Source organism: Leucoraja erinacea, chromosome 10 (assembly GCF_028641065.1).
Source record: "Leucoraja erinacea ecotype New England chromosome 10, Leri_hhj_1, whole genome shotgun sequence".
NCBI classification, from domain to species: domain Eukaryota; kingdom Metazoa; phylum Chordata; class Chondrichthyes; order Rajiformes; family Rajidae; genus Leucoraja; species Leucoraja erinaceus.
This window is the reverse complement of record NC_073386.1, coordinates 42645338-42658336: the sequence shown is the minus strand read 5'-3', so window position 1 is coordinate 42658336 and position 12999 is coordinate 42645338. Positions and strand designations below refer to the sequence as shown.

General features: G+C 42.6%; 1 protein-coding gene across 1 annotated transcript in view; it reads right to left on the bottom strand.

The window, feature by feature from the left end:
• Nucleotides 1-12999, bottom strand: part of cop1 (COP1 E3 ubiquitin ligase) — a 54018-nt gene that overhangs the window by 21863 nt on the left and 19156 nt on the right. Inside the window, exons 7-13 of the mRNA XM_055642050.1 lie at nucleotides 12845-12904; nucleotides 10967-11079; nucleotides 8951-9008; nucleotides 6422-6533; nucleotides 3113-3248; nucleotides 2652-2795; nucleotides 689-797 (exon numbers count right to left, since the gene is read on the bottom strand). Of these exons, the coding sequence (XP_055498025.1) occupies nucleotides 689-797; nucleotides 2652-2795; nucleotides 3113-3248; nucleotides 6422-6533; nucleotides 8951-9008; nucleotides 10967-11079; nucleotides 12845-12904 (732 nt within the window). The remainder of the gene's footprint in view (nucleotides 1-688; nucleotides 798-2651; nucleotides 2796-3112; nucleotides 3249-6421; nucleotides 6534-8950; nucleotides 9009-10966; nucleotides 11080-12844; nucleotides 12905-12999) is intronic.

Genomic DNA, 12999 nt, shown 5'->3' with positions numbered 1-12999 from the left:
AGATGATACCCGAACTCCAAGGGTTAAGTTATGAAGATAGCTGCACAAACTAAATTTTGTATTTCCTGGAATTTCAAAGGTATGGGGTGCTTCGTTCAAAATCATCCAGGTCTTGAAGGGGAACAGGTTGCATATGTGGCAACTACTTCCCCTGACTTTCAATTCTGGGATTTAGGGGCATTGTCTCAAAATCAGAGCCAGGTCATTCGGGAGAGAAGTTTTAAACTTTTCTATAAATGGACATTTTATATCTAAGATTTATCTGAATATTAAGGGATTTGGATACGCGCAGGTTAAGGAGATGTTCAAAATACAGCCATTTGCTCATTAATGAGTGCAGCAGGCTCAAGAGCTCGTACGACTTACTCCTCCTTTCAGTGTTTCGCCAAGTAATTTAACCATCTCTTCCATTGCATAATTCATTAGAAATGGTAGTTGGTCAACCGTAAAGAATAGGCTGGTTCGTACTAGTTATTGTGCACCAGACTAACCGCATACAGCTACAATCAACCAAAAGGAGGCCATTATGGCATCTAATATACCCCTCTTGATGAAAGACTATACATAACGTTAAAACAATATTGATGAGCAAAACCCAAAGTTCTGAAATGTAACCATAGTTTGCAGCTCAGCAGGAAAGAAATGGCAGAGGGAAAATCTTATTAATACATGATAGTTGTTACTATACCTGGTAGACCTTTGATCTCTGCCCCGTGAATCCATCCCACAGAATCACTGTCCCTTCATAGTCACTGCTTGCTAACAAATTCTTGTGATAACTGCTCCAGCTGATACAGCTGCAATCAAATCAGCAAAACATTCATTAAACACCTCAAGTATAACAACTGCTCAGAATGTTTCTGCAGATTAACAACATACAGCTACAATCAACCAAAAGGAGGCCATTCAGCCACTTGACCCATTCTGTCATTCAGATAACAGTTAATCTCCTTTTCTGCCTTTACTACATGTACAGCAAGCCTGTGTTACAATGGACCATGGGGTGGGGGGAAATGGTGTCCATTATTGCTGATTGTTCGCTATAACCGAGTGCGGTATTATTATTGTATAAGTAGTAGTAACAAACAACTGCTTGTTAATACCCAAAAGGACACAAAATGCTGGATTATATACTATAAACAAAACTATAACCATTATAAACAAAATCCGTTATAACACGGTCTGTTAAAACAAGGGTTTACCACACTCGTTATCCTTGCTCAATTAAAAGCATCGCATTGAAAGCGTGCAACTTCAACAGCTCTTGGAGTATTCATTTCCAGATTTCCTTGATTCCTGCTCACACCCATGAAGGGGATACTGCATTTCGTTGTCTCTGTACTGTACACTGACAATGACAATTAAAGTTGAATCTGAATCTGAATCTGATAGCACACATGTTAATTATCCACTCTTGTTCTGGACCCTGCAACCTTTCTCGGTAGCTCCTGTAATTATTTCTACATTTAAATTATATCCCCGTAAATCTTTGGAACTTGAAGGAATAAAACAAAATCAAATACTTTCCAAATGATGTCATGCTCTAGTGAGTCTTGTAAATCTAACAAATCCCACCTCAGGTGTGTTGTTTACGATAGAATATATCTACAGAGGAGAACTGGCCAAGACTCCATACTACTGTGAACTGTTGATGCACACTCTACAGCAGTTTACAATCCAGTCATCATGATCAAGACCACCATTTCAATAATTTATTTAAAAAATCTGTACCTGTCCAAGTGTTTTCTTCTCCCTCATGGAAACTAAGCATTTCCCCAAATTCAGATTTCAAATCAAATAACGATGAAACCCAAACGTAGGTCATATGGTTGTTCATAATTATTTGAAAATGCTATCAAATTTGTACCATAAACCTTAAACACAAGACTTTTCATGAATACATTCAATTACCCCCCATTGGAATTAAGGGCAAAATGCTTTGAGTGCAACGGTCAATGGGCTTCTGCCAAAGGAATCTTGGTGCAAGGACAGTCATTTACTAAATCAATCATCTTCATCATTTTGAATCCGTTATAACACGGTCCCATTGAGTCTGTCCAAAGCAAGCGCTGTCTGCGGAGGGCGCTCAGCATCGCCAAGGACTACTCTCACCCCAACCATGGACTGTTTACCCTCCTACCATCCGGGAGGCGCTACAGGTCTCTCTGTTGCCGAACCAGTAGGTCGAGGAACAGCTTCTTTCCGGCGGCTGTCACTCTACTCAACAACGTACCTCGGTGACTGCCAATCACCACCCCCCCCCCGGACACTTATTATTATTTATTCAAATTGTTTGCTATGTCGCTCTTCCAGGGAGATGCTAAATGCATTTCGTTGTCTCTGTACTGTACACTGACAATGACAATTAAAATTGAATCTGAATCTGAATCTGAATAACTTTACCCATCTCTATTAGAGATAATAAGCATAGCTTTGCCAATTATTATATGATCAGCTTTGGCAGATCCTCACAATTTTTTTTGCCAGTCTTCCACGTCTGTTTTGTTTGGACAGTGTATTATGAAAATTACATTACACTGTATGTACTTGGCAATGTCTGAAAGGGCAATATAGAGGGAGCTCTTCAACACTGGAAATTAATTCTGCTGAACATGAACACAGATTCCAGTGATTGCAATAAGAGTGCTTACCTGATTTTAGAATTGCAGGTCATTTCATTGACTGGATAATGAATGTCAACAGCATCCTGGATCACTGTGCCATATTCAAACACCTTGATCCGCTTTGTCACACCAGCAATGGCAAAAAAATCACAGTCTCGATCAAATTCAATGCTACAAGGCAGAAAGCATGAATTTCAAAGAAATTGTTAGAGATGAAGTGAAAGGATAGCAGAGATTAGTGACCATATTCTGCCTGAAACAGGCATTGAAAATGATAGCCAGATATCATGAGGGAGTTAAGTATGTCACATTTCCCATAACCAACAATCCCTACTAAGATGCTTTGTCATGTTTCTATGTCATAGGCCCCAACCAATGTACTATTTCTCTTCCGCAGATCCTAACTGGTTACAATCTCTCCCACCAACTCCACCCGTGCTCCCCACTTTTCAGGCCCAATCCAGATACAATCTATTCGCACAACTCACCTAGAAACAATACTTGAGCCATTGTACAAGTCGTTGGCATAGGAGAGGGTGGCAAGGGGCCTTACCGAGCTGTACCGCGTAAACTTTGAAAGACACTCCTGAAATTCTTCCAGCTGATTTACCGATCTGGTTTCATCTGTAGTGTGTAATAGAAAGAGTCAATCCTACCACTATTTCGGATATGTTTCATACCTGTAATCTCAATGAATCTGTACAATATTGGGACAGGTGAACTCAGACAGTGAGCTGACCCCCAGCTTCTGAAAAATCACAATGCAACAAATAAATTGTTAATCTTTGCATAGCACATCAAGAAAGCAATTTGAAAATGAATGAGATGATATTGAAAGGAACAGTTTGGTACTGCAAAGCATTGAAAGCAGATGAAAATCCCATATGACCACCAACAAACACCAGCAAGTTAACCTGCAAGGCAATTTCAACTGCCGTCAGGATGGAACATTTAAACAGAATCTGAGGGATACAACACATATTCAACTTAAATTTACATTGTCAAGGGGATGATGGTGAAATTTGTTAAGCATGCCCAAGATGACTTTGAGATAATATGTAGATATCCTCCCAGAGAAGGGATTTGCTTCAGCTCATCTTTGGAAATGAAACCAGGCTGATCAATCGTGGAAATATTGGTGCGGGAATGCTTCAGAAACCGTAACCACAATTCTGTAGGTTTAAGATAGTGACGGAAAGGGATAAGGTTGGTCCTCAAGGTAAGATCTTAAAATGGGGGAAGGCTGATTTCAATAGTGCAAAACACAACATGCGAAGCAGATACTTGCAAGTAAAACAGCATCTGACAAGTGTGAATCTTATAAAAGTTAGCAAGAGCTCAGGGTCAGCATGTTCCAGTAAGGATGGGCAAAGATGACAAGATTAGAGACCCTATCTTTCCAGATAGATGGGTGACTACCAGAGGGCAGGCAGAAAGTACAGTCTCCTGTGGATGTACCCCTCACAAACATGTATTTGACTGGATATTGTTGGGGGAGGATGGGGGGGGGGGGGGGGGGGGGGGGTGAAAACAGGCTATTTTGGCATACCGGGTCCATGGCAGTTTAATGTTATCCCACTTTCTTTTCCACTCCCTACACATTAGGGGCAATTTTAGCAGTTGCTTAACCTACAAATCCACGTGTCTTTGGGCTGTGGGAGGAAACCGGAGCATTCAGAGGGAACCTACATAGCATTCTCCAAATTCTCACCTCGCCCATCGGCCTCCCGCCCCCAACACCACCTCCTCTCTCCAAGTCCAGACTTATCCATGTCTTCAGACTTATCCTGAAATTCTGCCCATCGAAGCTTCTGCACTCAGTAGTCCGAGAGTCATAGAGCTGTACAGTAAGGACAAAGGCTTTTCGGCCCAACACGTTCATGCTGACCAAGATCCCCATCTAAGCTAGACTCATTTACCTGCGTTTGGGACATCCCTCTAAACCTTTCCCATTGATATATCTATTTAAATATCTTTCTCAAGTACCTGCCTCAACTACTTTCCCAGGCACTTCGTTCCATATACTCACCATCCTGGATTTCCTATTAAATCTTTCCCCTCTCATCTAATATCTGTCCTCTAGGTCTTGATTTCTCTATCCCTCATGTGCATTCGTCAGATCCATTCTCATGCTTTTATACAACTCTATCAGATCATCCCTCAGCCTCCTGTGCTCCAAGTCCTAGCATGCTCTATCTTTCCTTATAGCTCAGCCCCTTAGGTACTAGCAAATCCTTATAAATCCTTTGTGCGATCTTTCCAGCTTAACGGCATCTTTCTAATAGTAGTGACCAAAACAAAACTAAACATAATACTCCCAGGTGCAGTGTCAGCAATGTTTTTTGGAAGTTGTACTTGAATCTGCTTCTGTAGCTTCTGGCAGCTCATTCCAAATATGACTACTCTGCATGAAAAAGTTGGTCTCTTTTAAAGTGTAGGTGGGCTTATTAGAAAGTTGGCAGATAACTAAAAGATTGACAGAGTTGGGGATAGTAACAAACGCTGTTAAAGGATACAGAAAGGAGATAGATCAGTCTATAGAGCATTGATGTACAAAAGGATCTTGAAGTGCAAGTTTATAGTTCGCTGACAGTGGCACCTCCAAAGGATAAAGAGGGCGTGGGGTATGCTTACATTTATTGGTTGGGGCACTGAGTATAAAAGCTGAGAAGTCATATTACCAAGGGTGGAAATCGCTATCAAAACATGGGGGGGGACACACAATATCTTAGTACCACACGCGCATGTGCACGACACACACACACATGCGCGCGAGGCTTTGAAGGCTTCGGCCGGGGGCCCTGTGGACGGTAACATCGGGAGCTGACCTGGTTGGTGACCAACTCCGAACTCCAGCAACAGCACCTTTGTCCACCTCGATTCGTGGGGCTTCAATCAGCCTGTTCGCGGGGCCTTTCATCGCCCGGCGGCGGCTACAACATCGGGAGCCTTGATCGCCTCAACACAGCAATTTGACCGCAGGGCGGTGGAAGATCCCGCGGCCGATTTCAAGCCGCGCCGGACAATTACAGGCCCCACGAACGCGCCGATTCAAGCTCCGCTCTATGATCTTTGCTCTACCAGGACGTCTCCCTCCCCCAATCACCACGCCCTCTCCTCAGTCCCACCACCCTACTTCCGCCTCTGACCGACACCAACCTCCTCTAATCATCTCGCTGAATCATCATGGTCGTCGTCCCCCATTGCCTGCTGATCGATGTCTCTCTCATCCAATCGGCACCCTCGATCAACAGTCCCACCCCAACTATCTCGCGTAAAACGGAGATCCAGATTACAGAACATGGGGGGGGTTGTAGCATTGGAGACGTATATAGAATTATGAGAGGCATAGATAGGATAGGTAATCAGAGTCCTTTGCCCTGGGTTGAAATAGTAAATACTAAAGGGCAAAGGTTTAAGGCAAGAGAGAGAAAATTTAAAGTAGATTGATGAAGCTTTTTTTCAAAGCACAGAGTGGCGTAGGTACGTTAATGCACAGATGCATGGAAACAGATATGAAAGCAATGTTTAATAATCATATAGATTGGCAAACAAACAGGCATGGAATGGAGGAATATAGTTCCCATGCAGGCAGATGACATTCATTTAATTTGGCACTGTGGTCAACACCAACATCGTGGGCCAAAGAGCCTATTAAACAAAATCATTGTCCAAGATACTATCCTTAATGAGGGCAAATGGGATTAGTGTAGATGGTCAAAAAAGGCTGGAATGGACAAGGTGGGCCCAATGGCCTGTTTCTATGTTGTTTAATTCTAGACAAGAAAGAATTTTACCTGATAAACGTGATAACCTGGTCGAGAAGTAACACTGCTCGAGATCCTCAAAATGAGCAGTTAATCGCTTGCGCCGAGAGGCCAATGTGTTGTTGTACGTTTGTCGCTTTCCCTGCGGACACAATGAAGAATCTGTCAAAGACCTTACGTTGGAAAAATACAACAGATTTAACAGTTATTTGATTATCTAGCTTTTGAACAATCTTGAAACTGCCTCAACCGCAGCTCTCCTAAAGGGCCTGTCCCGCTTGGGCGACATTTCAGCGACAGCCTAAAAAGAGGTTATCGCGTTGTGACGCGGGCGAGACACGCGGTGAGGCATGGTGACGCATGCAGTGACGCGCAGTGCTTCCCTGGGTGTCTCATCATGTCGTGCGCCCTGTCACACGCTGACGTATGCTGTCCTGCGGGTGATGCCCGATTAGGGTTAGGGTTGGGGTTAGGGACCACAGATGGGCTGTAAAATATTCTTCCTTCAATGCATGGATTTTAAACATTAATATATTAAAATGAATACAATAAAATCAATTGTGCAAATGAAAAGATGTGAGTCATTAAGTTTTATTTATAGACGTATTGGTCCGCTTCAAGATCCGATCACCGTCTGTAAAGGGATGGATTCAGTGACTGTAGACTGAACTCACCTCTGCCCTTTTCCCCCATCCCTCCTTCTCCCCTCCCCTCCTCACTTCTCCTCTCACGTCTCCCCCTTCACCTCTCTTCCACCCTTCTCCCCGCTCCACTCTTCTCCCCCTTATCCACTACCCCCTTCACTCACATCCCTTTCCCTCCCTTCTCCCATTCTCCCTCTCCCCCCCTCTCACTTTTCCCAACGTCCCCCCCCATTTGTGGACCCAGCCTGCGACCAGCGATCCCCCGCACATTATCCTACACACGCTAGGGACAATTTACACAAACCTGCGCGCCTTTGCAGTGCGGGAGGAAGCCCAAACCCAAACCCTAACCCTAGCCCTAACTCTATCTTCTGCCCGCTCCTCATGGGAACTAAACTGTTGGCCATGAGTTGTTAGTGGGATCTAGCTGTCACAGGTTTTCTCCACTCTACTCCCCCTTATCCACTACTGTACAAAGGCCACATCATCTGTTTTAGTAACATTGACTATGGGATAATGTCCCCCACCCCCCCCCCCCCCCCCCCCGCCCCCCCCCCCCCCGCCCTCTTGTGGCCAACAGTTTAGTTCCCATGAGGAGCAGGCAGAACATTGGGGGTTTGAGTCCAACTCCTGGGGTCCCTGTGTTACATTTAGTTCAGAAATACAGTGCCCTTCAGCCCACCGAGTCCGCACCGACCAGCGATCCCCGCACGCTAGGGACAATTTATACTTATACCAAGCCCATCAACCTAGAGATAGGGTTAGGGTTAGGGTTACGGTTAGGGCTAGGGTTTCCTCCTGCACTCCAAAGGCGCACAGGTTTGTATAAATTGTCCCCTGCGTGTGGGGGATAGTGTGCGGGGGATCGCTGGTCGCAGGCTGGATTCACAAAGGGGGTGGCGTCGGGGAAAGTGAGGGGAGGGGTGAAGAATGGGAGAAGGGAGGGAGAGGGAGAGAAGGGGATGTGAGGGCAGGGGGGGTAGTGGATAAGAGGGAGAAGAGTGGAGCGGGGAGAAGGGAGGAGGAGGGGGGAAGGGAGAAGGGTAGAGGGGAGGTAAAAGGAGGGATGGGGGGGGGGGGGGGGGGGGGGGGGGGGGGGGGGGGGGGGGGGGGGGGGGGGGGGGGGAGGGGAGTTCAGTCTACACTCACTGAATCCATCCCTTTAGAGACGGTGATCGAATCTGGAAGCGGACCAATACATTTATAAAAACTGTACGACTTAGACATCTTTTCATTTGCACAATTGATTTTATTGTATTAATTTAAATATAATAATGTTTAAAATCCATGCATTGAAGGAAGAATATTTTACAGCCTCAACCCTAACCTGGCGTCACCCGCATGACAGTATATGTCAGCGTGAATGTTGTGCAACTTGACGGTTTTACGGGCTTCAGTCAATGACACTTCGCAGTCGCCCAAGTGGGACAGGCCCTTAACTCATTTTTGATATGCCTGGATAAATAATTTAAATTTTTACTCCACATTAAACATAGTACAATATCACAAGATGCTTCAGAGGAGCAACAAACTGAGTTGAGCATCGTCATAAAGGAAGATTTGGGACAGTACAAACAAAATAATATCCCATGCTTCAACCATAAGATCAATAAATCAAACTCCCAATCTATCCTGCCTTTTGGATGCAATCTGTGGGCCAGAACAACTGGGCAGGTGAATAAAAGCTTGAAGTATTACCATGGGTCCAATAGTTCTAATTCCTGGAGTGCATCATAAGCCCAATGAAACCACATTTCTAAATGAGTAACAATGGCTCCAGTGAATCCAAACCCTGGACAAGCCAAAATATTCCATTAAAAATAGACTCTAGGGTTGAAAACCAAACAATAAAGAATCTCTATGCTATGCATCTAAATACATATTGACAATGGTTGTAAATAAAACATTATCTCACCTGTGAACTTCCACTGAAACCTGGATGCTGGGAATATTCAGGAGAATCCATAATACTACTGAAAATGATACAAGAACAAGAACAACAATTAGGAATGTTATTACAGAATAGTTACAGTATAGGAGGCTCCCAATCAGCCCATTAAACCCGTGCTGGGCTCTGTACTGACGCAATTCACCAGATCCACACTGTACCTCCTTCACAACCTTGCAATTTCCATGTGTTTATCCAATGTCCTCTATTTATAACATGGCTGGGATCATATTAGTTATCATTATAAATGAAATATATTTGGAGAAGTTAAGAACCACCATGGCAGATCTACAACTTGTAACCACAATGAGACAAAGCTTGTATGATTAAAACAAGCTCCAAAATAATATATTTTTTCTTCAGAATTCAACACGATAGGAGATGTCAGGGGTAAGGCATACTGCCCTTTAAGCCAGCTCACCATTCATCTGATATGATTTAATCTCTGATCTGATGTTCCCATTCACTCTCCAAAATCCAAAAAACTTAAATGTACTAAATAACTCAGTATCAGCTACATAGGGTAAATACTTTTTACACCCAAAGAGACTGTCACACTACTAAAATATATTCTTCTTAAATGGATAACCTAAATTCCACAGAAATCTGTCATCTTTTAATTAATTTGGTAGAGGGGAATGATATGGAGATGCAGCAGTGGGAAGATGGTGGAGAAACAATGAGAAAATATAGATATTTATGCAAGAAAAAGTAAACTATCAGTGAGATCTGACCAAGGCAAAGGTCTATACCTCCAAAAAGGTTTTACAGTGTACATGCACAAATAACCACATTTTACGTTTAGTTTAGAGGCATGGAAACATGCCCTTCGGCCCACCGAGTCCACACTGACAAACAATCACCCATACACTAGATCTATCCTACACACTAGGGGCAATTTATAGAAGCCAATTAACACAGAACTGCATGTCTTTGGAATGTGGGAGGAAACTGGAGGAGATAACCCATGCGGTCACAGGGAGAACATACAAACTCTGTACTGACAGCACCCATAATCAGGATTGAACCTGGGTCGATGGCACTCTAAGGCAGCAACTCTATCGCTGTGCCAGTATGCCGCCTTCTCTATGGGATAGTAATAATTAAAAATTGGCTAAAAAAATATCAGGATATGGCACTGAATATTTCTATGTACAAAGGAATTAGAACGAAAAGGAAAGAAAACAACAGTATTGATAAAGCAAAATAGTATGGTGCTGGGGATCGTAGATGAAAAGGGATAAATCTGTACGGATAAAATTCTACAAAAAACAGGGTTCAACTGCAGTTATATTTTATTCTGTGGGAAAGGCCAGAGGAGCAAATGTACACAGAAATTTAGGAAGTGTTACGGAAGTGATCGTAGGACAATTTAGGTTATCTTAGTATGGAGCATTTCTGGCACTAATTCTGTTAAATTTAAAGCAGTGAAGATGACAATTATAACAAGGATCCTGCTAGCTGAGTGGGTGGTAGATTACTTTAGATGAATAGAGGGAACTCTATTAGAAAAGGTCAGCGGAGGTATATCGGAAGATTTTATTTTAATTCACAGCTCGTGAACATTCCTGGTAAGGACACTACCATGCTGCTGCAGCCCAGATAGGCCAGATGAATAAAGCTAGATTTGTTCCCCAAAGTATATTAATAAACCAAATGTGATTTTAAGTCAGTCTAGTAATTTCATAATGATTATTACTGAATTATTTAATTATTTGAATTTAAATATCCTAATTGCCATGATGGAACTTAAACCTGCAAGTCTGGAATGCCTCTGGATTGTTTGATGCTCGCAAGGAATAGTGAGAATTCTGCAGATGAGCAGCCTTGTGGGACCCCATTGCTTGCAAGGATTGGATAATTCTGAGATTTAAAACGTGGATGTTGTTATTAGAAAATCAATGCTTTCTTATTTCTTAATTAAATTGAATGCACATTTAAAAAAAATACTTACAAATACAAACTGAAAATGGTAACAAATACCTGTGTGACGGGGATGGTGCTTCAAACTGCGGAACTGTGCTATCCAGGTTTGGCACTCGAGTCAATTCATTCATAGGAGAATACAGACCCGTTGGCTCATTAAATATCAGCCCCTGAAAGAAATCCTTGCATTAGTGTGTATCATTCTCATTAAAGTTGATAATGTTGCCCCCTCATCTTTCTTCCTCCATGCCATACCTCAAAATCCTTCCACAACCAAAAAGCTTCTGCTTCAAACATTGTGATAGCAACGATAATAATAATAGCATAGGTTGTCCTTTGAGGCCCTCAGGCATCTATCCATAGGATTCTATTTCTTATGCTGTCTTTAGGCAAGATCATCCAAATGGAACTAAGTTTAGTCTGGTTATATTTGAAGGTCAGGAAAACTGAAATGTTTAAGTGCTGATGTAAAAGGGATGTTGTTTCAATGAGTTAGTTTAACTCTCCAGGTAAATTATAATCATTGTGGACTTCATTAGTAAGGCAAACATTTATTGGCCAAACGTATTTGTCTCCAATGCCCACATATCCACCCCCAAAAGAAGCAGTGTCTAAACTAGAGGGTATAGGTTGAAGATAAGAGCGAGGTTTAAATGGGATTTGAAGAGTACATTTTTCACACAACAAATCCTTGATATCAGGAATGAGTTTCCAGAAGAGGTGATACAGACAGGAACAGCAGCAACATTTTAGAGGCATCTGGACAGGAAGGAGCAGAACATAGAGAAGTGGATTAACGCTGAAAAATTGGGTTAGTATAGACCCAAAATTGGGTTAGTGTCGACAGAGGTAGGTGGAAGGGCCGTTTCTTTGCAGTACAACTCTGACTTAAAAATCCATTTGAGCCACTTCAGATGGAATTTAATGGCCAAACTCATTTTGTGGACCTAGTTACTAACAGGCAGTCAGCAGCTGCCATCAGGCTCTTGGATAAAAATCAAGTAACTTAATTATTGAGCAAATACACCCAAAGGATTGCAAATGTCATACACTTCTTCAAAAGAAAAAAAAGGGTGAAGACTGCAGCTATTGACTTCTACTTTTACCAGTGACTATATTTCAATGTTAATTCTGCAATAAAGGACCCTAGGGAGGAGAGAATGTCTCAGATTTAGCACACACAGAACAGAAAACAGCACAGATCTTTCAGTCCACAATATCTATGCCAAACATGATGGAAAGTTAAATTAATCTCTACCTGACTGTGATCTATATCTCTCAATTTCCTGCATATTAATGAGCCTACCTTAAAGCCTCTTAAATGCCACCACCATATCTGGACCACCATCACCCCTGGCAGGCACCCATCACAAAAAAAATTGTCCCGCACATCTCTACCAAACCATCAATCCCTGTAAAATTGAATTCCCACAGTGGTGTGGATTTGGCACTGGCTGTACTTCACAGTGAATTGCACAGTGTGCTACTTGCCCTGGTCCTCATTGTTCATCCAGCAGCCAACCATCCATTCTCTGCCTACACATTCAAAACCATGGGATGACCACCACCAGAAAAATGGGATGTAATTCTTATTATCATGATGACCTGCAGCGATGTCATTTGCCACATGAGCTTCAAAGTTTGAGTATGAACATCCCAGCTGACTTCTATTGCAAGCATAATTAAGAGCAGTCCACAGACTGCCATGCTTGGGCAACTGCTGGACCTCGAGGCAAACACAGATGTGTAATACCTAGATTTATAACAAACAATACCTAACATCTGGGTTTATTGGCCAATTGCTATAGAACTATGTTTAGTTTTCAGATCATCTCTTCTGGGGCTTCAGAAGCATGGCTAAATTTCCCTGTTACTTTGTCAAAAATAAACTTAACAGAGGTGAAACAATATTGTAAATAATATAATTTTACAAACCTCTACTCGTTTGATGTCCTCCTCAAGAACATTCAGCTCCTTCTGTAACTGTTCCAATTGCTGTGGAGGGAAATCTGAGAGTTAACTTTACCAGAAAACAGAGGATACAAATTCTGTCATAAATCTAATCCAACCCACCACCTAATAAGAGGGGA